Source organism: Triticum urartu, chromosome 7 (genome assembly GCF_003073215.2).
Source record: "Triticum urartu cultivar G1812 chromosome 7, Tu2.1, whole genome shotgun sequence".
Taxonomy (NCBI): Eukaryota; Viridiplantae; Streptophyta; class Magnoliopsida; order Poales; family Poaceae; genus Triticum; species Triticum urartu.
Window position 1 is genome coordinate 163368785 of NC_053028.1, and position 23588 is coordinate 163392372.

The window sequence follows — 23588 nt, forward strand, 5'->3', positions numbered from 1 at the left end:
AGTGCTCATTTGGAAAATAGGCATGCTGGAAACAACTAATTTACCAAGACCAACTTCTCGGCATAGGAAAGCAAATTGGAACGACCAAACAATATTTCCTCAACTCTTGTAAGGATAGGCACAAAATATTCCATCTTAGGCATGGTCAAGCTCAAAGGTAGACCTAAATATGTGAAAGGCACCGATCCAATATTGCATCTCATAATAGAGGCCAAGTGAGTCATTTTTTGAGCAGAAGTGTTTATCGGCACAATTACTGATTTCGCATAATTGCTTACAAGGCTTGTGTAAGTAGTGTAGGTAAGTAGTAAATTTTAAATTTGGAGGAGTTGATTTGGTCATGCTGACATGATAATAATAGTATCATTAGCATATTGGATGACAAGGAAGTCTAGGCAAGACCTTTTTGCAAGACGGGCAACACTAAGCTTGTTTTACATGGCCTCACTTAAGATTGACTGAAGCAAGTCGGTGGCAAGTACAAATATTAAGGGTGAAAGTGGATCTCCTTGTCTGGCTCCCATCTTTCATTGAAGCTGTTTTCGAGGAATCCCATTGAGAGGGACTGATGAGAATCCAGAGGAATATATCGATATCAGTCCACCCCATCCATTTACTATCAAAATCTCTGGCCTCAAGAATTTCTTTGATTGTTTGATGTTCTATCATGTCAAAAGCTTTCTCAAAGTCTAATTTTGAAATCACTATCTCCACTTTAGACTGGTGGCACTGATGGATGCATTCATAGGACCATGCCAAACAATTCTGTATAGACCTTTTTCTGTAGAAAGCCACAAACCGATTGAGTGTGCCCAACACAACATGACGCATACGCGTGGAATGCCAGCCGCCAGACGGAGACGCACATGTGCCACTCCCAAACCTAGCTAGTGAAGCAGTGGCTGGCGAGATGACGCGAGCCGGCGGACGGCGGCGGCTAGGACATCGAGCAAGCGGGTGACTGGGCGCTATCGTGCAAGAGGCACTACACAGCGAGAGGCAGCTGAGGGTGGGGCCTAGCAGGCGGCGACAGTGAGTGAGGGCGCAAGGCGTAGTGCAGCATCGTGTTCATTGCTGATAAAAGACGGAGAGGAAAAGGAATGGGCTAGCAAATGCAATGAAAAAGGGGCGAAGCAAGGGTATATTTCTTTGAATTTTAACATCTTATATTATGAATGTGAGGAGGAAGGGGCATGGATGAGCTTGCTCAACTTATAGAGATTTATCATGAGGATTTCGCTCATTATGCACGTGAATATATGGAAGATAACCTTGAGTTGTTCATTATTCATATGAGAAGAATTGAAGACTTTAGAGCTTGGCATGATATTGCAAGCATGACTAAAAAGATGATTGAATTTGAAAGGCATGTCATGTTTCTTACTGTTTATCGCCTCATTGAGTTGGCATTGCTACTTTCGGTAGCGACAACGCTAGTTGAAAGGGTCTTCTTAGCAATGAAAATCATCAAGACTGAGTTGCGCAACAAGATGTCCGGTGGCTAGCTTAATGACTTGATGGTGTGTTACATTGAGCGAGGGGTCTTCAAAGTCTTGATCTTGGTAAAACTAAGGAAGATTTTTAGAAGGAGGCTATGGCACTGTCATTGCCTAAATCTTCTAGACACCATAGAAAACATCATTATCGGTATGCTTTAGGTTGTTTTTCTATTGAAATATGTCAACATTTTCATTGTATTTGATTATTCATTTGAGAATCACATAAAAAATACTAGTGTGTGTTATTAGTGTGGATTGACTCTCTTGGTTACGCATCAATAAAATCGTTGCTCAAGACTCCGCCCCATCTTAAACAAATGTTGTCCTCCTCCACTACTTCTCTGCTAGCTAGTTGACACTTCATCTCTTCCTCCAACTTCGGACCACGTAGAAAAACCATTAATGAGAATGCTAATGTGAACACTGGTCTGGTCCATATAATCTCCATTTCCATAACTTTGAAAAAATCAAGTCATTTAAATTTGAAAATACTAAAAAAAGGTACCCTTGCATCTATAAAATCGAGACAGTATGTAGTTGGTGAGGTGGGGAGGGGGAGTAAAATACTATATATAAAGTGGCTAAGGTAGGAGCCCTTCCGTGCATTTGTCGTTGTGAATGATGGCTCTCCTGGCCTAACAAGTGTACTAGGGTTTTACTTGGTTCTTCACTAGTTTTTGTGTTTTGAGACCGTTTTGATCTTTTTCCACCACTTGGTAAGCGGACGATAGATATTTCACTCCGTTCCTTTTGTGTTTCTTTTCTTTTCTTTTTTATTTTTCTTTTGCAAGTTTATTTTCCTTTTTCAACAAATGTTTAGAAATTTATAAGATACACACTTTTTAGAATTTGTTTATTTTTTAAAAAATGCTCATGTTTCTAAATTTGGTTCATCGATTCCAAAATAAATACTAAAAAATTGTTACCTTCATTTGAAATATGTTTGAAAATCAAAGAAGTTTACAATTCCAAATTTTCAAAAATATTTCCATTTTTAACTTTAGGGTTTCCACCCCTTTCCTCCTCACACTATCTCATCCCCCCCTCCTCCTCCTCCTCTTCCTCCTCCTCCTCCTGCACCACCACCTCCTCCTCCCACTTTTCTCTTCCACCTCTCATGTGCAGCCTTCCCCGACCCCGGGCCTCCCTCGACCCAGCCTTCTCTCTCCCTCTCGACTCGCACGCACTACCACCATCAGGAGAGGACCGAGCATGCCTCACCCACCTTCGTGTATGCGCCATGGATGCGCTCGGGACCGGCCATGTCGGCAGCTACCGGTCGCCGGCGAACACCTCTCTGTCTCCTCTTCCTCGCTTCCCTCTCCCCCCTTCATTGGAAAAGGTTCATTTCTGCCATCTTATATTTGCGATCTTGGCCCCTCAATTATCTAGGCATCCAGGTGGAAAACTCTATTCGTGGTCAACTTCCCTCAATGGTGTTATCTGTTTGCACTGCAGTAGCTAGATATGTTCGCAATTCAAGTCTAACCATGGCGACTATTTTTGTATGTCACAAAATTTTAATCCAAGCATAGTTAACTACAAACATGGTGTTTGTTTATCTTAGGTCTAAAATATCTGCAAGGACTTCTAATGTATTTATCCATGGTACATGGGATTTCCATCCATATCTCTAACTATACAACATGATTTTAGACAACAACTATGTACATGGAACACACATTTAGGAAGTGTTAATTTTATTTGCAGGAATGTTACGTTGAATACATATTGTACAATTGCCTTGAGTAATTTAGCAATTAACAGATGTTGGTTGTGCAGTATCAAAGGTGGCCATATAACTCTTAGGTAAGAGTTTTCCAGTTTCTATACAAAGCTGAGAAAATTATGACCTGAATGTTCCTGCAGAAATTCGTATATATCAATTTCTATACAGACCTGCAAAGATCTATGTTCCAGTTCAAACTTACTAAGTTTTTTGAATAGCATATACGACAAAGTAGTAGATCATTAACAAATAAATCTTCTTTTCTATGCCTGCTAATAGTCACTCCTTCTTTGCACTTTTCTCCATAGTTCCTCCTTTGTTTCTATTCTGATAAACACTATTTTTATCTTTTCTCCGCACTTAAAGGCCAATCAACAGAGACGTCAAGACGATCACTAAGATATACAGCCTCTCAGCTGCTCAATCCTTTGGAAAATTTTAAATAGAAATACGTTACAAAATTGGCAAATCTTATATTAATTTTTATATTGGTGTATATCTTGAATTAAGCCATCTCTTCGTAAATGCTAAAGTTTTCTGCATGTTCAGCCTAGCATACACTATTAAACTCACTTAGTTTGCTGTGGCCCAGTGGGGTAGGCCTAAATACACAACAAATTATGGCCTAATGCAATCCATGTATGGTGCAATGAATTATTTTCAACTCAACATAATCCTCTCCTGAATATTCAAGTTCTGAACACCAAATTTAACTTTCCCCAATTTAAAATGATTCTTTCCGTTGATTATTCTAAATTTTGCCATGTTGTGATAGAAAAAGGCATATAGAACTATATGAACAACTTTTAAATCAAGTTTTATTGAAGTTTAGATCATAAATTAGGCCACTTGCCTAATCAATACTAAAGTTTCCTTTAAACTACTTGCATTACTGAAACACTCACTATTGATTGAATTTCCCTATATACAGTGCTACAATTAATCCGGGCAACATTGTTTTCAAAGATGTGTTCATGGATGATGCACAGCTCCACACAAGAGTGTGTGTCATGTGGCACTATCCATTCATTGTTCAACTCTCTCTGATAGTCACGCAACCTCCACGGCTTCACACAAGACTGTGTGCCATGTGGCTCTATCCATTCATTGTTCAACCTCTCTCTCTCTCTCATTCTCTCTCATATCCAAGCAACCTCCTAAAGCAATAATAACTGCCATAAACCAAAGATTTGAGACAAAGGTTCAGCTAATCATCCACACGATGAGCGAGGAAGAAGTGGTTCTGTCTTTCCCTGATCATTGGGAAGTTGTACGAGCATCCAAATATGCAGATAAAGGAGACATGTGAACGTTGTGGCATATCGCTTCATAGTTTATCTTCTACAGTCAAATGTAATAGTGATAGGCAGTAATCTAAGAATTACAGTATATATGAAAAGGCGTCCTCTAAATAAATCATTGCATCTCAAACTCATTGTCATTCCTTCTCTCATGTTAAAATAGAAAACGACATACTCCCTCCGTTCCAAAATAGATGACCCAACTTTGTACTAACTTTAATACAAAGTTGGGTTATCTATTTTAGAACGGAGGGAGTACATGCAAGCATGGCGTGCCGCCGCGCCTTCCGCCTGCTAGTATGTACTAGTTCAATTCATGAGGAAACAAAGCTAGATTCGCCACGCAGCCGGTGAACAATAGGATAGGGACATGGATATGGGCAGAAGGGCACATTTTTGTGGGGCATGGGGACAATCCGATTGGAGCTGAAAAATCCAACACCGAAATTCATTCCGGGTCAATCAATCGGCTGATTGGATCCAGAGCCTCGACATTGCTAATCTTCGCTAAAGAAGAGACAACTAGACAATGACCGATCACGAAAAGCAGGACTAAACTCGAATCATCAGGGCTAGCTTCTGCCTTTTCCAGCCTACGGCAAAGTTGGAAATGGAGCATCTCACAGTGCACAAACAGTACATTCAGTTCAACGCATTGTTCATCTGTTCAAAACCTAGTTGTTGTCCCAATAGTGGCGTAATTGCACTGCTAGAGCGACTAGTCAAACCGAACATTCTCATGTCACTTATCAGTCAACCACAGCCATATTCAGATGAATTTGTAGACCCATCGCCCATTTGAAATGCTGGAAACTTGGTGCAAATTTTACATGAACTTTATGCAAAATTTACACTTTGTAGTGGCTGGTGGTTTAGTGACACGAGATCCCTTCCTATATGGAAGAAGAGATCCAAATGTTCCAAGGGAGCATCGATCGATCACGGGCTGCATAATGTACATGCTCCTAGGCTTGATGCAGCATATGGGCGCACAGTGCAGTCGTGCACTTGCGCTGTGGAGTCATAGAAGTTACCCAACGCCGACAAGTGCAGGGAGCCACCACCGCACCGGCACTGGGTCCTTACTCCGTAACCACGTCGCCGTCACGGCACGCCCACACACCCCCAACCCCGATCAACTGCCCCCGGCCGAGCACCACGCACAACTGCTTATAAACCCTTCGTCTTCATCGTCCCCGCATCACCACCGCCCCTCGCCTCTCGCCCCTTCCGTCCCCTTGCCGCCGGAGCGAGCAATGGACCTCGACGACGACATGGTGCCGTACTCCCCCTCCGGCGACTCCTCGCCATCGTCCTCCGACCTCGACACCGAGGTAGTTATCGAATTTCTTGGCTGGGCGCGGTTAGTTCCATTTGCATGCGCTGACGGAGTTGTTGGTTCTGGTCTGTTGGCAGTCGACGGGGTCTTTCTTCCCTGACCGGAGCACGACGCTGGGGACGCTGATGGGCGTGTCGACGTTCGGCGGCGCCGGTGTCCAGCGGCGGCTGACTCGGGCGGCGCCGGGGCAGGAGAGCGAGAGGCCGACGCGTGCGGCAACGGAGGAGCGAGACGGGCGGCGCGCGGGCGGGTGGCGACGGAGGAGGCGGCGGCGGGGCGGGAGCTGGTGGCGGCTGTGCCGCGACGACGCCAGCGGGCCGCCGACGAGGCTGGGCGAGTTCCTGGACATGGAGCGGCAGCACGCCGGCGCCGACTTCCTGTGCGGCGGCGGCGGCGGCGGCCCGCAGGAGCCGGAGGCGCCATCGGTGGCGGCGACGCCGCTGTTCGAGGACGGGAGGGTGCGCCCGCCGCAGCCGCGCGCCGCGCCGCCGGAGGAGCGCGGGAGGTGGCGGCTGCAGCGGGCCGCGGAGGGCTCGTCCACGTCCTCGTCGCTGGCCAGGCTCCCGGTGCTGCTCACCGGCATCTGCAGCGGCGGCGCGGGGTAGGCAGGGGCAGCACCCCGCAATTAACACCCCTCCCGAGGGGCGTTTACGCCGCGTACGTGAGAGCGGACTGAATGCAGCATGATTCTTTTCTTCACCCCACGGAACGGATTCCCTCTGCCGCTTCATTTCTCCTTCCCTCGTTATTAAATAATAATAATTGTCGTTGTTCGGCGCTCCCCCTCTGGCCCAGTACAAAAATTCTTCGTCTGATGCTTCACTTCTTCTCTTTTTGCTCTACTTTACTATCGAAAAGAATCGGAGGCGGTGCAACAAAAGTGACAAAGCTATGTTCTCTTTGCTCATGTTCTCTGTTACACCCGTCAGTTTTTATCTTATGTACGTACTTGTGTAAATACCAAAAGTAATAAGAGAATTTTACGCAAAGCTGCAGTGGGCAAAGTAAAGTCGCTTGTAGTATTAGTCTGTATGTACCATTCGCGGCCGCCGTGCATGCATGCAACGCGGATTCGCGGCAGTAAGTGTATCGCCAGTACAGGCGCGGCGCCGTGGCATTTTCTCTCCTGTCCGTGCACTGCCCGCGGCCCGATCCCATCGCACGGACGGAAGATACGCCACGTCGCCCGGCGATTCGAGTGCCAGCTGAGAGCTGACCGCCGAGAGCAGACACGAAACCCCGACGCCATCGGACGAACCTTTGCACGGCGGCCGACGCGATCCGCCGCATGGGTTCATCTTCGTCGGTCGCTCTCGGGATCAGGTTAGCGGCGATCCGTGGCCATGCCTGCTCTGCTGCCCCCACGCGGCAGCCGAATGATGATGAGGAGGAGGAGATGTATCCGGAGTTGCTTCCGGTGTGAAGCAAAGCTTCAGATTCCAGCAAGGGCCCAAAGGGCAGAAAAAGACGCGGCACCTGCACTGCGGCACATGACATGTCCACTAGCGGACCAGGTCACACCTGTGTAAGTTCAACCTCAAGCTTAAATTGGATGGCCGCTCTGGCAGTTCAAAGCTTGGAATGAATGATGTTCAAGTAGAGCTCCCGCGCGCCGATTCTTCTTTGGCTTCATGATTCATCATACCAAAAAGGAAAAGGGAGTTGTGTTCTCTAAGCAATGTTGCATCAAAGTATTTTATTAAGGGGGGTTGACCTTGGAGTATTCCATCGTTGTGTGTGGGCAAATTTCTTGGGATTGGTTGTTTTACCATGAAGCGATGACATTGACCTCTCAACCGGAAGAAGGCGGCCATTTAGATGGCAGAGGAGTTGATGCGATGCTAAACCTAGGACGATGATGATGATGATGATATAGATAGTATATTTTTTGACAATAGGACGATGATGATGATATAATACGTAGTAGATAGATATAGATTGCTTGTCTTGGCACGACCGATCCTTTTCCTGCCATTTTTTACAGGAAAGGAGCGGCATCCGTTTTACACGTAGAAGTAGAAATAATAATACAGGGGCAGCTAGGCAACAGGACGAATCAGCCCACTGCAGCCCATACAAAACAAGGACCGCCAACCAGGCTTCCTTCTTCGGCCCACCACAGCTAAAGAGCCCACTTCCACCAATATCTCTTCAGTCGGTGCCATCGGACTGGGGCAGGTTGGGGTGGGCGGAGAAGTAGGCGAGGAGGCCCAGCAGCGGGGCGTTGATGTAGGTGGTGGGCTCGGACTGCTGGAAGACGGCCCGCGCGTCGGGGAAGTTGTCGCTGGTGTTGCTGGGCCCGCCCACCACGGCGCCCACCAGCAGGTTCGGGTTGGGCGCGCTGCTCCCGTAGTAGGCCGCGCCGGCCTTGCATCCGATCCGGGCCGGGTGGGCCGACACCGACGGCAGCGAGCTCCCGCGGTGGTGGATGCGCCGCGGGAACCGCTCCCCGTACCCCACCATGTACGACATGCGCAGCGGGTTGTCGCCCAGGATGTAGTCCACCTGCCAGAGCAAAACAGGAGGTTAGTTTTCGCGGCGCGTTTCGGGCGCGGGAAGCACGGCGGCGGGTTCGGCGGCGACGGACCTGGCGCTTGGCGACGCGGCGGAGCACGACCGGCGAGGCGGAGGAGCCGCCGCACGGCACCCGCGCGTTGGCGTGGCTGGCGTAGTTGGCGTAGGCGAGCAGGAGGAACGACAGCGACGTCACGTGCTGCATGTTGCTGTTGCCCACCTTGAACAGCAGCCCACCTGCGTCCGTATTTCACAAGGTCAAGTTCAGAAATGTTTATGCACACGCTGGACTGCATGATACACCAAGCTAAATTGTACTCCCTCCGTTACTAAATACTTGTCTTTCTAGACATTTCAACAAGTGACTACATACGGAACAAAATAAGTGAAACTACGCTTTAAAATATGTCTACATACATTTGTATGTAGTAGTCATTTAAAATGTCTAAAAAAACAAGTATTTAGAAACGGAGAGAGTATAATAGATTGGCAATGGGTGGCTGACCTGGGGAGTACTCGATCTGGGGGTGGTTGGAGATGCCGGGGAGGAGGGTGCAGATGAAGTTGTCGGCGTTCACCCGGAACGACTTGAAGAAGGAGTCCTTGCCCATCAGCACCTCCTGCGGCACAGCACAGCAGATCCCACCATCAGCGACCACACTAATCAACCCAACACTTTGGTGGTGTTTTGGTTCTTTAGTCTTAGGACTTTTTTCAGTTACTGGGATTTTTTGAAAAAGACTCTCAAGGAGGTGCTTCTAAGGATTTTTAGCAAAAAGTCTTAAAAAAGTCCCACCCTGTTTAATTTGCTAGGAACTTTTTCTAGTCCCAACACAAAAAAGTCCCTGGAACCAAACACCCCCTTCAGTACTAATATGATATGATAAGTGAAAAATGACAGTGGTTCTGGCAGGCATATCGCGCTACGATCGAGACCCGTGAGCACACCACTGAAAAGTCGCCCACAGCGCGCTGCCGGACCCACCCTGCTCGCCTGTTTTTACAGCGGGGCACCCGACCCCATGGGTAGACCAGACCGGGGCGGGCCGGGCCAGTGTTGCTACTGACGACTACTGAGAGACAAACATGCTCGCCTGCCTGCTTTCATCCACTAACCAGCCTATCATCACTGCCCGTACTACAGATAAAAATATAGAGTAACATTGTTGAGGAGTTTGATTAACCTATCCAGATAGAATCTGGCCCCAACCAAGGCCCGGCAACGTGCTGTGCGAATCTAGGATACGCTCCAATGGGGCACGGGCCCAGTAATGTACACATGCTGCGCCAATCTATATAGCCAGGCATGTGAATATGTGATGAGTACACTCTGCCACGGTGTGAGTAGGCATCACAGGTCATACGGCCACGTCCATGTGGAGTGCCACATGAACGCCACAAAGTGATTAGTCGGGCCAGAATCGTGTCAGCTCTCACATGCTGATGCGCCAAACAAGTAGTCGCATTGATGCATCATAAGATACTACAATGGGGAGAACAAAGGCATATGCTCAGCCCGAACACATGTCCGATCTCATTGCCTAATCACCCAACAAATGTACGCCACACGATCTACTAAGTTTTGCTATCCTGGCCTTGGGACAATTGTTCCTCTGACAGCTAGTTAATCCAGACAAGCGAATGCACCCACCATGGCGTGCACGTTCAAAGGAATATCCGGCGAAGATGATGGAGACGTGAAACGCAGCGCTTTGCAAGCATAGGCTCTACGCACTAGTAAACATGATATCGAGCCGACCTTTTTCCTCATCCTTTAAATTTTGCTTTTGGGCCCGGCCTAGCACACCCAGCCCCCACATGTCTGTCTGTCTGGCCGAGCAAAAGCGCAGAGCCCGCGTGCAAAGGTTCCCCGCCGGCCTTCCAGCCCATGCATGACCTCGCTTTGCTACGCGAGCAGAGCGCCCTGCCCTCTCCTAGCACACGGAGCTCCTCTGCAGTGGTAACAAAAAGGGCGGCAAGCAGCCGGGCGCATGTGCGCGCCGCAGGGCAACCAGAGACTAGCGTCGTCGTTGCTCTCGCTCTTGTGTGTACGCAAAACGAGCAGGGCAGAATCACGCAATGACACACGAGAAGCGGCCAAAACAGGGCCAGGCATCCCTGCGTCGACGCACTGCCCTAGAGTACCTGGCTACACTTCACGCCCTATACAATAGGCCGGTATAGCAATGCAGTCCAAGTCAAGTACTCCGCCTACTGTGTAGTCTGTGTTACACCAAGTGGTAGTAGAGTGCTACCCTACTCTAGTCAACAGGAACATGCATGTAATCTACTACTACTCTAGAAATGAGGATACTACCTTGGAGATGAGGATGTTGATGCCGGCGTGCTTGTTGTCCCAGCCGAACTCGTTGATGGAGTCGCTGGCGCCGAGCGCCACCTCGTTCTTCTTGATGTAGTCGCGGTACACCCGCTGGCGCGACGCCTTGTGCAGCCACGCCGCCCCCCACAGCAGCTCGTCCTGGTAGCCGTCGTAGTCGCAGTAGCACGGGCACACCGCCGAGTACAGGCTGCTGCTGTACGCCCCGCGGTACTTGTCCGCGAACTCAAACACCTGCTCATCGCAACCCAAAAAATGAAAACTCACTCAGCCCATCTGCTTGGCCTGCTGCCACTAATGGAAAAAACGCGTGCAACATCTATCTACTGTGACCAAAGCTATCACCAAGAAGACCAACGGCGAGCGACGGGAAATGGTAGGGGTACGTCTGCAGCGACGTGGCAGGGTCATAATAATCGGCCGGCTTTAATGCGCTTTATTTACGAGCCAGCGAACGGAGAACGGGGGGTGAGTGGAGCGGCTGTCTTACGGAGATGGCGCGGTCGAGCAGGCGCTTGGAGTAGGCGGGGTCGGCGTCGCGGAAGACGATGGAGCCGGCGGCGAGGGCGGCGGCGGTCTCGGCGGCGACGTCGGAGCCCGGGTGCTGGGGGTCCACCTTGTAGACGGTGCGCGGGGTGTCCATGTCCTCGGGCCGCTCCCAGCACGAGTGGTCGCGGAAGGCGTCGCCCACCTGCACGTACACCGTGTTGGGCGTCGCCGTCGCCTTCATCAGGTAGTCCGTCGCCCACCGCACCGCCGCCCGGGCCTCCCCGCCGTGCGACCCGAAGTTCTTGCCGAAGTCGATGAGCCCCCACGACATGAGCGTCGTGGTGAACGCCATCGGGAACCCGAACTTGACGTTGTCGCCCGCGTCGTAGTACCCGCCCGTCAGGTCCACCCCGGCGGCGGCGCCGTCGTTGAGGGCCGAGTCGCGGCGCCAGCGGACGCGCTGGTCCGGCGGGAGGCGCCCGGACCGCTGGCCCTCGAAGAAGAGGATGCTCTTGTGGAGCGCGTCGCCGTAGTTGTGCTGGGCCTGGGCCACGGCCGCCGTCGACAGGAGCAGCAGCATTGCCGCGGCCGCGGCCGCACCCATTGCCTTCGCCGGCGACGCCATTGCTTCTCCGGCGTGGATGGGTGGCGGTTTAGTTGGTTGGCGCTGTGTGTGTGCGGCGGTTCGGGCGCTGGACTGCTGCTGCTGCTGCAGTGGAGTGGCGAGGCCGAGGATTTAATAGGGGGAGGACGCCGGCTGGGGTGGCCAAGTTTAATGGCATGTGAGGCGAGGCTCCATCTCCATGTGAGGCTGAGCCAGAGAGGGAATGGGATGCTGGGGACGGAGCCAGTGGCCGCGCGACACGTGCGCGTGGCAGCGTTGCGGCGCCCGGGGCGAGGTCGACGGCCGCTTCGGTGGAACTGGTCCTTGTGGACGTCGTTGCCGTGGGTGCCAACGAAGGACTATTGCCATTTGGGAGCACGAAAGTGGCGTACCAAACCCTCAGAAATGCCTGTCTTGGGACCGGTCGATATAACTTTTCTCGGAATCTCGACGGCTGTCCCTAATACCTGTATTCACGTACAATCATTGGTTCACAACCTTGCAACATTTTGGACGCAAAGAAACAATAAAGCAAAATTTAAACCTATCAGAGATGAAGTACCGGGCAACAAATTAGTTTCATGACCAACATTGTCGTAACCGATATTCGGAAGAAATATTGGTTGGACAGAAAATAGAGTATCCAAAATAGTCATTGCAAGTGTTACAGAATTTCACATGAAATGTCTTTATATGATAACGCGTGCGCTCAGGGAAGACGGTATATGGGATGCTCTTGATCGCCCTGGTGAATTTTAAGAGGTTGGACTAGTTAGTAGAAGTATTTTACATAGTACTTCCTCCGTAAAGAAATAAATGAGCGTTTAGATCGCTAAACTAGTGATCTAAATGCTGACTCTTATATTTTTTATAGAGGGAGTATTAGCTAAGTGTAGAAATATTGATATTCTATTGTTTACTAGTTACTACTCCCTTCGTCAACAAATATAAGAGCGTTTAGATCACTATTTTAATGATCTAAATGCTCTTATATTTCTTTATAGAGGAGTAGCAAATACTTGGTGCCTTCTTTCTATATATGAAACGCCACGATACATCTAGGGAAAAATGTGGGATGTAATTCCTCGGCATTATGATCCGATTGTGAAAAGAAACAAAAGCAAAGGTCATTTTTTATGAGATTGGCTAAGTTCGTATGCATAAGAATTAATAAACTAGTCATTTCGATGAGGTTGGCTAAGTTGCTATGCATAACAATTATTTTGGGACGGAGGGAGATTGAGCAAAAGATGCAGCTTCACTAATTGAGTTAGGCACCTGCACTTCCACCGCAGCTCTAAGTTCATTCTTCAGACCCAAAAGAAATTGTGAGGGAAGCCATGCTCGTTAGAAGAGAAAACAGATGGTTTGAGCAAGCATGGGTTCAAGCTCGTCTTTGGCGACCAGCAAACGGAGGGCTAAAACCTGTAGTTTTGAAGCAAGGGATGAGCGCGAAAGCCGTTGCGCTACAGCCGTAAGTACAGTTGCGGGCGTCAACGATCAGCAGTACTGAGCTACGGAAAGTCTATCGAATTATAGCTACGGAAAGTCTATTGAAAGGACCTAATCATTCATGGGTGCTCAACGATAGATTCCACATCAAGATAGGCAAAGCGGAATACCATATCCCGCCCGGCTCCGCCTTTAGCTGACCCCATACCTCTATTGAACCCTACTGGATCCAATTGTTTAAGTGTTTAGTCGCTTTCTTTTAAGCTTGTTAATGGAATTCCACAGGAGTCAAGCGCTAGCAAAGAAGAATTGGAAATCAGTCGCTTCCCTTCTGGACTCAAGCTTCGATTCAAGCAGTTTATGTACCTGCAGACGATTTGACCGACCCTGCCCCTTGTTCCCCCTCTCCGGTAGATCTATCCTCATCTCTACGGTTCCCAAATTCTCTCCTTTCCAAAGCTCCACAAGGGGGTAAATAAGGGGGAAGAGGAGGGCACAACCACCACACTACACGTATAGACGCGAACCCCCTCCTTACCGTACATGCGACTCTCACCGCATACGGCTCGCACAAAGACTGCTTGAGGAGTCGTTTTCTCGCTATCTTCTTCGTCTGGATTAGCCTTTTAGTAGCCTAGTAGGTTGTTTGAGTTTCAGGAAAGGAAGAGTAATAAACTGGCTAGGGGTAAGTCGACTGAAAAAATAATTTGGGTCGGTCAATTTGTTTCTAGTCGTGTGATGTAAAACAAATGGCCATATAGTCTTCTTCAACCTCTTGCCCTCATGTTCATCTTCTTCCGCAAACGACCCATGGACCATCGGCCAAACCACCAGCCTCACCGTCCCATCCTTCCCTCATCGCCGCCCACCACTGTGCAACTACTTAGGATCTATACTGCCCTCATAGATCAACATTAGTTTTTCTTGTGCACTTTGTCCTCATCGGTCACCCACCATCAAATTGCTCCAAGCCAGGCACGCTTAACTTTGAGGTTTCTTTTGGATGGGCTCCTGAAAAAGAAGGTGCATCTTATTGATATGAGTAGTCTATCATTCATGTTAAGATGGAATGTCACATCCGGCGAGTCCTGCACCCTCTCCCCTCCAAAACTGAATGGTCAACTTTCTTACTCGCATCCACGAGTTGTGGGTCATTCCTGGATGAGGCTGCTCTCATCCCCGGTCTAACTTCGCTCGCCCCGGCTCCGCCGTTGGTGGTTTCGGTGCCGCGCGCCGTCGTTTGCTTCCTGCTCCACCGAATTGACTGACCCAATTTCAAAATTAAGACGACCGACGTCCAGTTAAACCAAACAATAAAACAACCACTCTGGGTATTTTAGAGCATGCAATGTCATATTTGATATGGATTAATGTTATATATTGAGATAATGGGAACGAATAGACGCCCACGGCCGCTAGAGGAAATACCGGTGGACGGCGGTGGCGGGCTCTCATCCTCTTCCGCCGATGGGACCTCTGGCCTAGAGTGGGGTGCGGCCCTAGATGACCTTGCGTTTGGCGGAGCTGGGAATCGTCACGATAGCCCCGGATCTTTTTGGTGGTGGCTTGGCTGCGACGGCTGCGAGAGCAGCCTGACACCCGCCTATGGATCCAGGCAATGGTGGCCGCGACGATATGTGCGGTGGTGGTTAAAGAATCGAAGACGGAGATGTCATCCACGGCAGCGGCAGTCACCTGCGGTTCGACTATGCCCTGATTTAAGACAGGATATTGCATATCAGGGTTGTGCGCAGCCACAGGTGCAGCTGGACAACTGAAGGGATTCATTTTCCCAAGTTCGCCATCAGCTGATGGCTAGGACGACATGAGTCTGCCGGATTGGCCCTTAACTTCGACAGTGCCTGACAATCGCATCGTTGTCTGTCATCAAGCTCATACGAGTACAACTTTTGGCTGCGTTGATCAATTGTGTGCATGAGCAGTGGTTGTTAACCCCAACATTCTAGCTGAAGACATTTTGAGATGTCATGTTTCATGGTCCTTGCACATGAGATGCACATTCTCGTTCCTAGAGTGGTCTCGTCGGCATTGTCAAGGATAGAAGGAATGAAGGTAGTGGTCAAGCGGATGCGGCAACACATCGTGGGCTCGTTTTGGTGGCAGTCATACCTGACAATGGCGGTGTTTCGACATTATTATCTTGTTGAAGGCATTACATGAAATTTTGCTTCGTTCTGCTCTTAGGGTGAAAGCTCGGGATTTAGTCTTTGACTGAATCTGAATCCGGCAAGGATGACACTTGCGTGTCCTCGTCTTTCTAAAGGCGTTGCTTTTGAACAACCTTCTTGCAAATATGTGTTGTCACAATAGTGGTTGATGCTGCTGTTGGTTACTGCGTGCCTTAGATCTTGTTCTACTCTTATGTTCTTGTTTCATTTGGCTGTGTGCATCCTCGATTCCTCGAGTTGATCGCGCCTTGCATCCGCATTTCATCTTCGATATTATGAATAGATATTTTTTAAATGCCTTCTTTCCGTGCAGTCGTACTCGTCGTGAACTCCATCGCTGCCGCGAAGCAAGCAACCAAACGCCGCCGGCCGGTGCATGGACGGGGCGTAGCACGGGCAGAGCCGAAAGCAGCACTGGCCCGGAGCCTAGCCTGGGGCAGCATCAACCGGATGTGACGGGACGAGGGGAGGGGAGGGCCCCCGGCGCCGGCGATCTCACGTGCCATCGGCGGAGGCGATCGAAAGTGATGGGAGGAGGGGGCGTGGGTAGGCATGTTACCAGAGGACGATATCGGTCCATACAGGAGCACGTACCTGCGCATGGCCGTAGCGACATTAGCGGACGCCGTCGCGGGCGGCGCCCGATCGACGCTGCTTAACCACTGCCTACCATGCGGCGCCGGGCCGATCAGCCCGTGGACCGTGGTTGCTTGCTTGCCCGTGCGGTGAGGTGGTTGCCGTGTACTCGTGCGCCGGTAAGCCGGTAGCTGCTGCTGCTGTAGCAGTGGCGTGCGGTACTGGGAGATACGCTTGCCCTGCCGTAAGCCCGTAACCATGCAGTAATGGCGGGAGACGTGTAGTAGTACTTGTTTCTAAATATGGGCTGCGCCTGCTACCGTGTACGTACCACCACTCGTTTGATTTAGACTCTGTCAGCAGTGTAGATACGCATCAACACATGGGTGGGTCGTCCAAACAACTACTAGTGCGTTGTTTTCTGAACTTTTACGAGAAATAAAAACTTGTCCTGCAAAATCTCTGTTTCCAACGACCAACATTGTACTAATATTGTAACACGAGCAGAGGAGATGGCGGCCCACACCAGCAGCACATACTCTATGCCCGTCACGCATGGAGGGAGCCGCCACGTCCACAGCCACTTGATGCAGGCGGCAGTAACTGTGTCTGTGGCCGTCATCGATAGGCGAGCCGTTAAAGCCTGGAGGCGGGGCGAGGACAGCGGGAAGCGGCAGGCAGACCACCGGCCTAGTAGAGAGAGATGGGTACGGATGGGCGGTAAGAAACGAACGATCATTTCTAATCGTAATTGAAGACGCCGCGTACGTACGGCCGGCCGTAGAACCCGCCGGACGGGGACGGCTGGTGATGATGGCGGATTCTAGCATGCACCATCGCGGCCGACCGAGGCGACATGCATCCTTCCCGCCCTTTCTCTTTCCAGGCCGCAAGCCCGCAAGGGGTAAAAACCAGGGGTGAAAAAGCCTCTCCGTCCGGCCATGATTTCGCCCGGAAAAGTCACCGCATGGGGCGGAGATGCACGGGACGGAGGGGGCACGGGGAGGTAAAAAGGCGACGGGAGAATCGATCGATCGGTGCCCTTTTTTGACAGGAGGGCAAACGTTTTGGTCTTATCATCAGCTGCGTTTTCGAATCTTTCGTTTGCTGGGGAACATGGCGTTCACTGAGCATGGAGACGGAAAAACTGAGCCCCGAGGCTAACCTTTTTGTACGTGTTGGTGTAAATTTAACCGAAGGAACAGAGCCACTTTCTTTATCCAATGTTTATCCAGCGGGCAATCGAATGGCTTACGCTCTTTAACATTTGTTCTTGTCAAGGGCACTACTGGGCGGGAAAAAAAGAAGAGCGCGGCAGCAGCTGCAGAGCTCCTCCTAGAAAGCTTCCATCTGCTGAAAAAGCCTTCGGGCCTTCAGGGCAACAATAGTTTGACCGGCGGTGTCAGGGAGAACACACACACACGGAGGCCATAAAAGCCTGCGCGCCAAGACCCTTTTCAGCACTGTAAAATTTGAGCCGATTCCCATGTTCATCACTCGCATCCTATGCATTCCATGGATCTGCCAAACCTTTCCTGTCATTTCTCTAGTAATCTGAATTCTAGAGCACTACCAGCAGCATTCTTTTCTTTCCAAATAGGCGGCAACAGACCATGGGAATCAACTTAACATGGTGGTGGCTAAGACAGAACATGGCAACAAAATAACAAGATAAGATTCAAGGCGGAATCCGCCAAGCGCACGACGGGCACGTTCTCGTGCCCCTGATGCGATGAATGAATCCAAGAAACAAGGAACAAACCAACCAGCCAGCCATTAGTGAAGCACATGAATGGTCCAGACCCTCCCCGCGCCGAACAAACAGTTTTACCTGCCAGACACGGCAACATCAACCGGCCCTGCTATCACTGCATCATCATCAACCCCACCGTCACTGCAAGATCCGCAGCGTTGTACCTTGTGTGATATCCCACACCAGTGCGCAACGCATAAGTATTGATGGATTCAAGAAAACATTTTGCCATATTCCTGAACGAAAAATCATCACCAAAGCACGCAGGCGGGGAATGATTTGATTGTCTTGTCAACCATGATTCATCAACAAAACACGCAGACGGTCAAAGATTTGATTTGTCTCATCAACCATGATTGTGTGGGTAAGTGTAATTCGCGGTTCTGTGCCAGGAAAAGGATCCAACGTCGCACATTGTCTTGAAAACTACTCGCCACTCTTAGACCACCCACCACTCACAGTTGTAACATGGCTTAACAGGAGTCGATCAAAATATCCACCCACCATTCCCAGTTGTGATCTTTCTGAAAGAAATCCAGAGCATGATACTACTGCCTCCTGCCCCGTCCCTTCTTTGATTGCTGCTGCTCCGCTTGTTCCTTCCCTGAAACCTCGCTTATGTCAGCTGCACCATGGAAAGGTCAGGGATCCAAATTAGTGCAAAAATTCGAGGCTTAGACGCAATAGCCATAACCAAGGAGAAACGTTGGGAAATACCATCAGGTCCACGAGTCATGAGAGCGAAAAAGATGTTGTTGAGCTTCTCCATCTTCTTTGCGTCCTGAGCTTGATCCGTCTTGAACTTCAAGCACTGCAAAGTAATCACATACAGTCAGCAGAGCAGGGTTGCTTTACTTCAATCAAAGTTTAAACTACAAGCAGTTCCCGCATTAATATCAGAACAGTCAGGCGTTGATCAAGGACAGCACACCATACAATTCTCCACTTTTATCAGTTTAACCAAGACAAAGTGCACACGGTCGCTCTTATAACTATAAGAAACAAGCAGGAAGCAAGACCTCTATTCGGGAATCCGCAATGTAGGCAAGAGACCCATGAAATTATGATGCTGTGCTTTAGCACCATAGCACAACATTGCTGACCCCATCACAAATACCAGAAAAGAAGAAACCAGTGGGAACAAGCTGCTCGTGCTAACACTGGGCAAGCAATAAATTTTAAAGAAAGAACTGGGAGCTTTCGCTATAGAACTTAACAACTGCATGGCAAGAGAACAGACAAACGGAAGCGTATTGTTTGACTTTCTGGAAAGAATAAGGTTAAGTCTAAGATGGATCAAAAGTACACGTTACATCTGACAACTGCTATTGTTGCTAGATTGGTACACATATTTGGCACCTAGCACACATATTTGGCACCTAGCCTATAACACCACAATGCCAACCGAGCAAATAGATTGGTAATAGTTGAGTTTTCTAACGTTTTCTTTGTATAGCATAAAACGAAATCGGTTCACAATTTAAGTGGCTATCTAATTACAGGTTGGGTCGAATATAGGTGATAATGTACTAATCTTAACAAAAGAACAAATAAACAAGAGCAACACTATATTACAAACATTATATTTCAGACTTTACATTCATTTAAATATAGCCACTATTTCACATTTCATTTCACAGTCAGAATTACGGTGAGCGCAGAAGATTGATCACGGTGACATACAAAATCCTAGCCGATTCATTCAACTGCAAGACTCTATAGTCATAATACATACTGCCTCTGTCCCTTGATATTCTTATATTGAGGGACAGAGGGAGTACAACATAATGTTGCTGCGTAACACTGTAGTCAAGAATAACCCGACAGTATTTTTTCATCGCATTTTTACAGTGATGGCTTTCAATCTAGAAAAAGTAATAGGCAAGTGCAAAGTTAAAAACCAATCCACCACAATCAGCGAGTGACTAGGAATCTGGATTACAAAATGCAGACAACCTCTCATTAAAATCCAGGTTTTGGATGTCATACTTCACATCGACCTCTCATTAAAATCACATAGAAGGGATAGATAAAGAAATGCAGAGCTGCATATCACATTTTTCAAGGCAGATACATGCATATAATATGATTGACATGATGACCGTTAAAGATGTACTGCATTTAACAACACAAATCATGGGACTTACAGGGAAAAATATATAGATTTTACGAATATAACATAATACCAGCAGATGATTACAACAAAAGTCAATTAAGACGATCCATGACAAGAAGAGAAAAACATTCAGCTACAGTTTCATCAAACAAGAATGAATATAGTTTGATTGATGATTAGGAAGTAAGGTCAACCAAAATTTGCTCACGGCACATTTTCGAAGTTCCGCAAGAAGGTGATTTCCAATGGTATCTACGGCATTTCCTAGCACAATGGGCCCTCTATGCTGAATGTGCTATTGTTGTCAACTAAAAGGCACAGCTGTAGGTTGACTTGTGTGCCTATATAACTGTGGAGATTCAAATATTTCATCTGGAAGTGCTTATTCACTGAACTATTATGCAAATTCAATCATTTGCAGCAATGCAATGTCGAACCATGAAAAAATGCTACACCAATATTTATGATTTCCTGAACCGTTGGGTGCAATCAGATGCACAACTATATGGTTACATCATATTCCAAAGCAAATATGTTGACTAGGAGAGTACTGAAGCAACTAGTAGATAACACCAGCAGTATGATGTGTGGACAGTGTAGTTGCATATAAAAGCTTTATGGAGTCATCGTGAAAATCTAGCTCTACCAAAAATATCAGAATATCTTAAGTACACTAAGATATAACTTATGACTCAGATTTGGGACATGTGTGCCCAGAAGCTGCAGTATTTTACGAGTGTATGTTTGGGCTGCACCTCCTACGGGTTCCCCAACAGTAAAGGCAGATACATGCATATCACATTTTGTTTTTTCAAGGCAGGTACATGCATATAATAGGATTGACATGATGACCAGTAAAGAAGCACTGCATTTAACAACACAAATCATGGAACTTAAGGGGGGAAATATCCAGATTTTATGAATACAATATAATAGTACATTGGACGATTATTCACCACATGGCTTAAAGGATTACAAGAAAAGTCAATTAAGTCGATCCATCACAACAAGACAAAACATTGAACTACAGTTTCATCAAATAAGAATGAATAGATAGTTTGATCGATGCTTAGGAAGTAATGTAAACCAAAATTTCCCTCACAGCACATTTTTTAAGTTCTGCACAGAAAGTGATATCCAATGGTATCTACAGCATTTCCTAGCACAATAGGCCCTCTATGCTGAATGTGCTAAAAGGTACAGCTGTAAGCTGATTTGCGTGCCTATATAATTATAGAAATTCAAATATTTCATCTGGAAGTGATTTCTTCACTGAAATAATATGCAAATCCTCGTTGAAGCAATGCAATGTCGAACCATGAAAAAATGCTACACAAATGTTTATGATTTCCAGAACCGTTGGGTGCAATCAGATGCACAACTATATGGTTACATCATATTCCAAAGCAAATATGTCGACTAGGAGAGTACTGAAGCAAATATTCCAGGTGCCCAACTATATGGTTACATCATATTCCAAAGCAAATATGTCGACTAGGAGAGTACTGAAGCAAATATTCCAGATGCACAACTATATGGTTACATCATATTCCAAAGCAAATATGTCGACTAGGAGAGTACTGAAGCAACTAGTAGATAGCACCAGCAGTATGAAGTGTGGACAGTTTCGTTGCATATAAAACCTTTATTGAGTCAATGTGAAAATTTAGTACTAACAAAAATATCAGTATATCTTAAGTACACTAAGATATAACTTATGAGTCGGTTTCGAGACATGAATGTCCAGAGGCTGCAGTATTTTACCAGTGTATGTTTCGGCTGCACTACCTACGGGTTCCCCAACAAAAGCATTTAAGTTTGAGCTCAACAAAATCGCCCTTCAGTGTTGAGCTAATCACATACCAAATCCACATATGATGATATACATACAAAACTAAATAGTTTTCTAGATGAAGCCAGGAGAGGGATGGTGTATACAAAATTAAGCGGTTTTCAGATAAAGTCAGCAGAATGCCACTTGCTCAAATCCATATAACTAAACATGTACTCTGCAGTCTGCACTATCTATTTTCCTCGCTTCACATTCATCCAGGAACAAACAAACTTACTAGTGGGCACAAGAGTACTTTCTTCATGCACAGCAATGATTTGCTTCAATTAGGGCGCACATGTCCACCCACACTAGTGTACCTACTAACTCCTGTGAACTAATGCTAATGGCTGCTAGGCACTTATCGCAAAATCTCCTGCATTTATGATATCAAGCAGACATTTAGTTGTAATTAGCATCTCACTATCTTTCTTGACTTGAAAGTAAACTTCAGATAAAATATAAATGTACACGATTGGTGTAAAATCAGAACTGCTCAAAACAGAGATCAGTTTTGTTTTCTGTTAATGCTGAAATATCTAACTACCGTAGTATTTTATCGAGCCACTGATACTATACCAAGATATGCTACGTCACACAAATCAATAAGCAACAGTGAACCATCTCACTCGATGCATGAAATACAAGAACGCTCGATCGGCTCAATTCCTAGTTGTAACATGCATATCGTAGTGACACGCGTGATCGGGACCTAAAATACACACTTCCTGATCATTAATTTGGAAGCAATCCCCAAATCTGGGCACAACAAGAAGCCTGGGCGCCGTACCTCGCGGTCGTCGGTGACCTTGAGCACGAGCTTCCCGTCGCAGTGCCGGTACTTCATACAATAGCGAGTCTGACACATGGGCAACGGATAACGGGTTAGATCGAGATGCGGGCATGGGTGGACGAGGGGGGAATCGGGGAAGGAGGGATGGGGTCCCGGCGTACGGTGATGGGGTCGGCGCGGAAGAGCTGCACGGACCGGTCGACGAACTCGTCCCATGAGTCGAAGTACACCATCGCTGCGGCGGCGGCGCTGGCCGGAGGCTAGGGCTTCGCCGCGCTGTGGCGTGGTCTCGTCGGGATCTGGGGGTTTGCGGGAAGGAGTCTGCCGCGCTTTGAAGAGGGCTGCGTTCGCTAGACTGCTCCCTTCCCTTGGGTCCGGTCCAGGGCTGAGCTTGTGTTTGGAACGAGAAAAAAAAAACCGGCCGACCCAGACGGACAGTCCTTTTTCGCAAGGCTATATCTCGCTCATAGCAAGCCCGATCGTTCAGTTGCAGCGCACTGCAGCTAGCCACTGCGTCATCGTCCGGTTCATGCTAAGTTTTTTTTTTCAACACAATATACACGCAAAGCGCTCATATACAAGCGCATACACTCATCCCTATGACGCGCCTACACACCCTATCTCTATGAGCATCTTCGAAAGACTGAGCCGGCATATTATCTTGAAATTTACGAAGTCACTGTAGGCACCTCATCGTCGATGGGAATGTCTCCTCCCACTAAATGCGCATCGCCGGAAAATCCAAAAATAAATCCAGAAATAAATGCAAGCATCAAGACTTAAACTCTGATGGATTGAAGATACCACAGTCTCATCTAACCACATGTTGATTTGCAGTTCATGTTAAGTTAGTATGTCGTGATCTAGTTGAAGAAAAAGAGCTGGTCTTCCACAAGTTTTTCAGTTTTTTCCTGTTTGTTCACCGTTTTTCTTTGTGTTTTTTCTCTATTTTTACTTTTTTTCTCTTCAATTTTTCTTTGGTTATCTTTGTTTCTTTTTCGTTTTCGACTAGTTTTTTATTTTGTTTATTTTCCCTTCATTTTCCTTGGTTTTATTTTTTATTGT

At 47.7% G+C, this 23588-nt stretch overlaps 3 protein-coding genes across 3 annotated transcripts; 1 reads left to right on the forward strand and 2 right to left on the reverse strand.

The window, feature by feature from the left end:
* Nucleotides 1–5400: 5400 nt before the first annotated feature.
* On the forward strand, nucleotides 5401–6671 carry LOC125520846 (uncharacterized protein At3g17950-like). The gene is made up of 2 exons (XM_048685878.1): nucleotides 5401–5863; nucleotides 5946–6671. The coding sequence occupies exons 1-2, from the start codon at nucleotides 5483–5485 to the stop codon at nucleotides 6471–6473; spliced, it is 909 nt and encodes a 302-aa protein (XP_048541835.1). The 5' UTR covers nucleotides 5401–5482; the 3' UTR covers nucleotides 6474–6671.
* A 1106-nt stretch (nucleotides 6672–7777) lies between these two features.
* On the reverse strand, nucleotides 7778–11951 carry LOC125523104 (endoglucanase 17). The gene is made up of 5 exons (XM_048688154.1): nucleotides 11211–11951; nucleotides 10700–10954; nucleotides 8888–9002; nucleotides 8456–8619; nucleotides 7778–8373 (listed from the first exon to the last, which is right to left on the reverse strand). Exons 1-5 carry the CDS (start codon nucleotides 11832–11834, stop codon nucleotides 8020–8022), a joined length of 1512 nt encoding a protein of 503 aa, XP_048544111.1. The 5' UTR covers nucleotides 11835–11951; the 3' UTR covers nucleotides 7778–8019.
* Nucleotides 11952–18031: 6080 nt separating this feature from the next.
* LOC125522332 (signal recognition particle 9 kDa protein) lies at nucleotides 18032–22926 on the reverse strand. Its single transcript, XM_048687393.1, has 4 exons — nucleotides 22685–22926; nucleotides 22521–22589; nucleotides 18501–18594; nucleotides 18032–18408 (listed from the first exon to the last, which is right to left on the reverse strand). The coding sequence occupies exons 1-4, from the start codon at nucleotides 22754–22756 to the stop codon at nucleotides 18332–18334; spliced, it is 312 nt and encodes a 103-aa protein (XP_048543350.1). The 5' UTR covers nucleotides 22757–22926; the 3' UTR covers nucleotides 18032–18331.
* Nucleotides 22927–23588: the final 662 nt, after the last annotated feature.

Bases quoted from the DNA above. Each gene is read 5' to 3' on its own strand.
- LOC125523104 (XM_048688154.1), bottom strand. From the start codon at position 11,834: ATGGCGTCGCCGGCGAAGGCAATGGGTGCGGCCGCGGCCGCGGCAATG. The intron at 9,003-10,699 runs GTAGTATCCTCA...GCTGTGCCGCAG, and splicing joins TCAACATCCTCATCTCCAAG to GAGGTGCTGATGGGCAAGGA. The intron at 8,620-8,887 runs GTCAGCCACCCA...ATACGGACGCAG, and splicing joins CCAGATCGAGTACTCCCCAG to GTGGGCTGCTGTTCAAGGTG.
- LOC125520846 (XM_048685878.1), top strand. From the start codon at position 5,483: ATGTACATGCTCCTAGGCTTGATGCAGCATATGGGCGCACAGTGCAGT. The intron at 5,864-5,945 runs GTAGTTATCGAA...GTCTGTTGGCAG, and splicing joins CCTCCGACCTCGACACCGAG to TCGACGGGGTCTTTCTTCCC.
- LOC125522332 (XM_048687393.1), bottom strand. From the start codon at position 22,756: ATGGTGTACTTCGACTCATGGGACGAGTTCGTCGACCGGTCCGTGCAG. The intron at 22,590-22,684 runs GTACGCCGGGAC...CCCATGTGTCAG, and splicing joins TCCGCGCCGACCCCATCACC to ACTCGCTATTGTATGAAGTA. The intron at 18,595-22,520 runs GTACGGCGCCCA...ATTACTTTGCAG, and splicing joins AGGTCACCGACGACCGCGAG to TGCTTGAAGTTCAAGACGGA.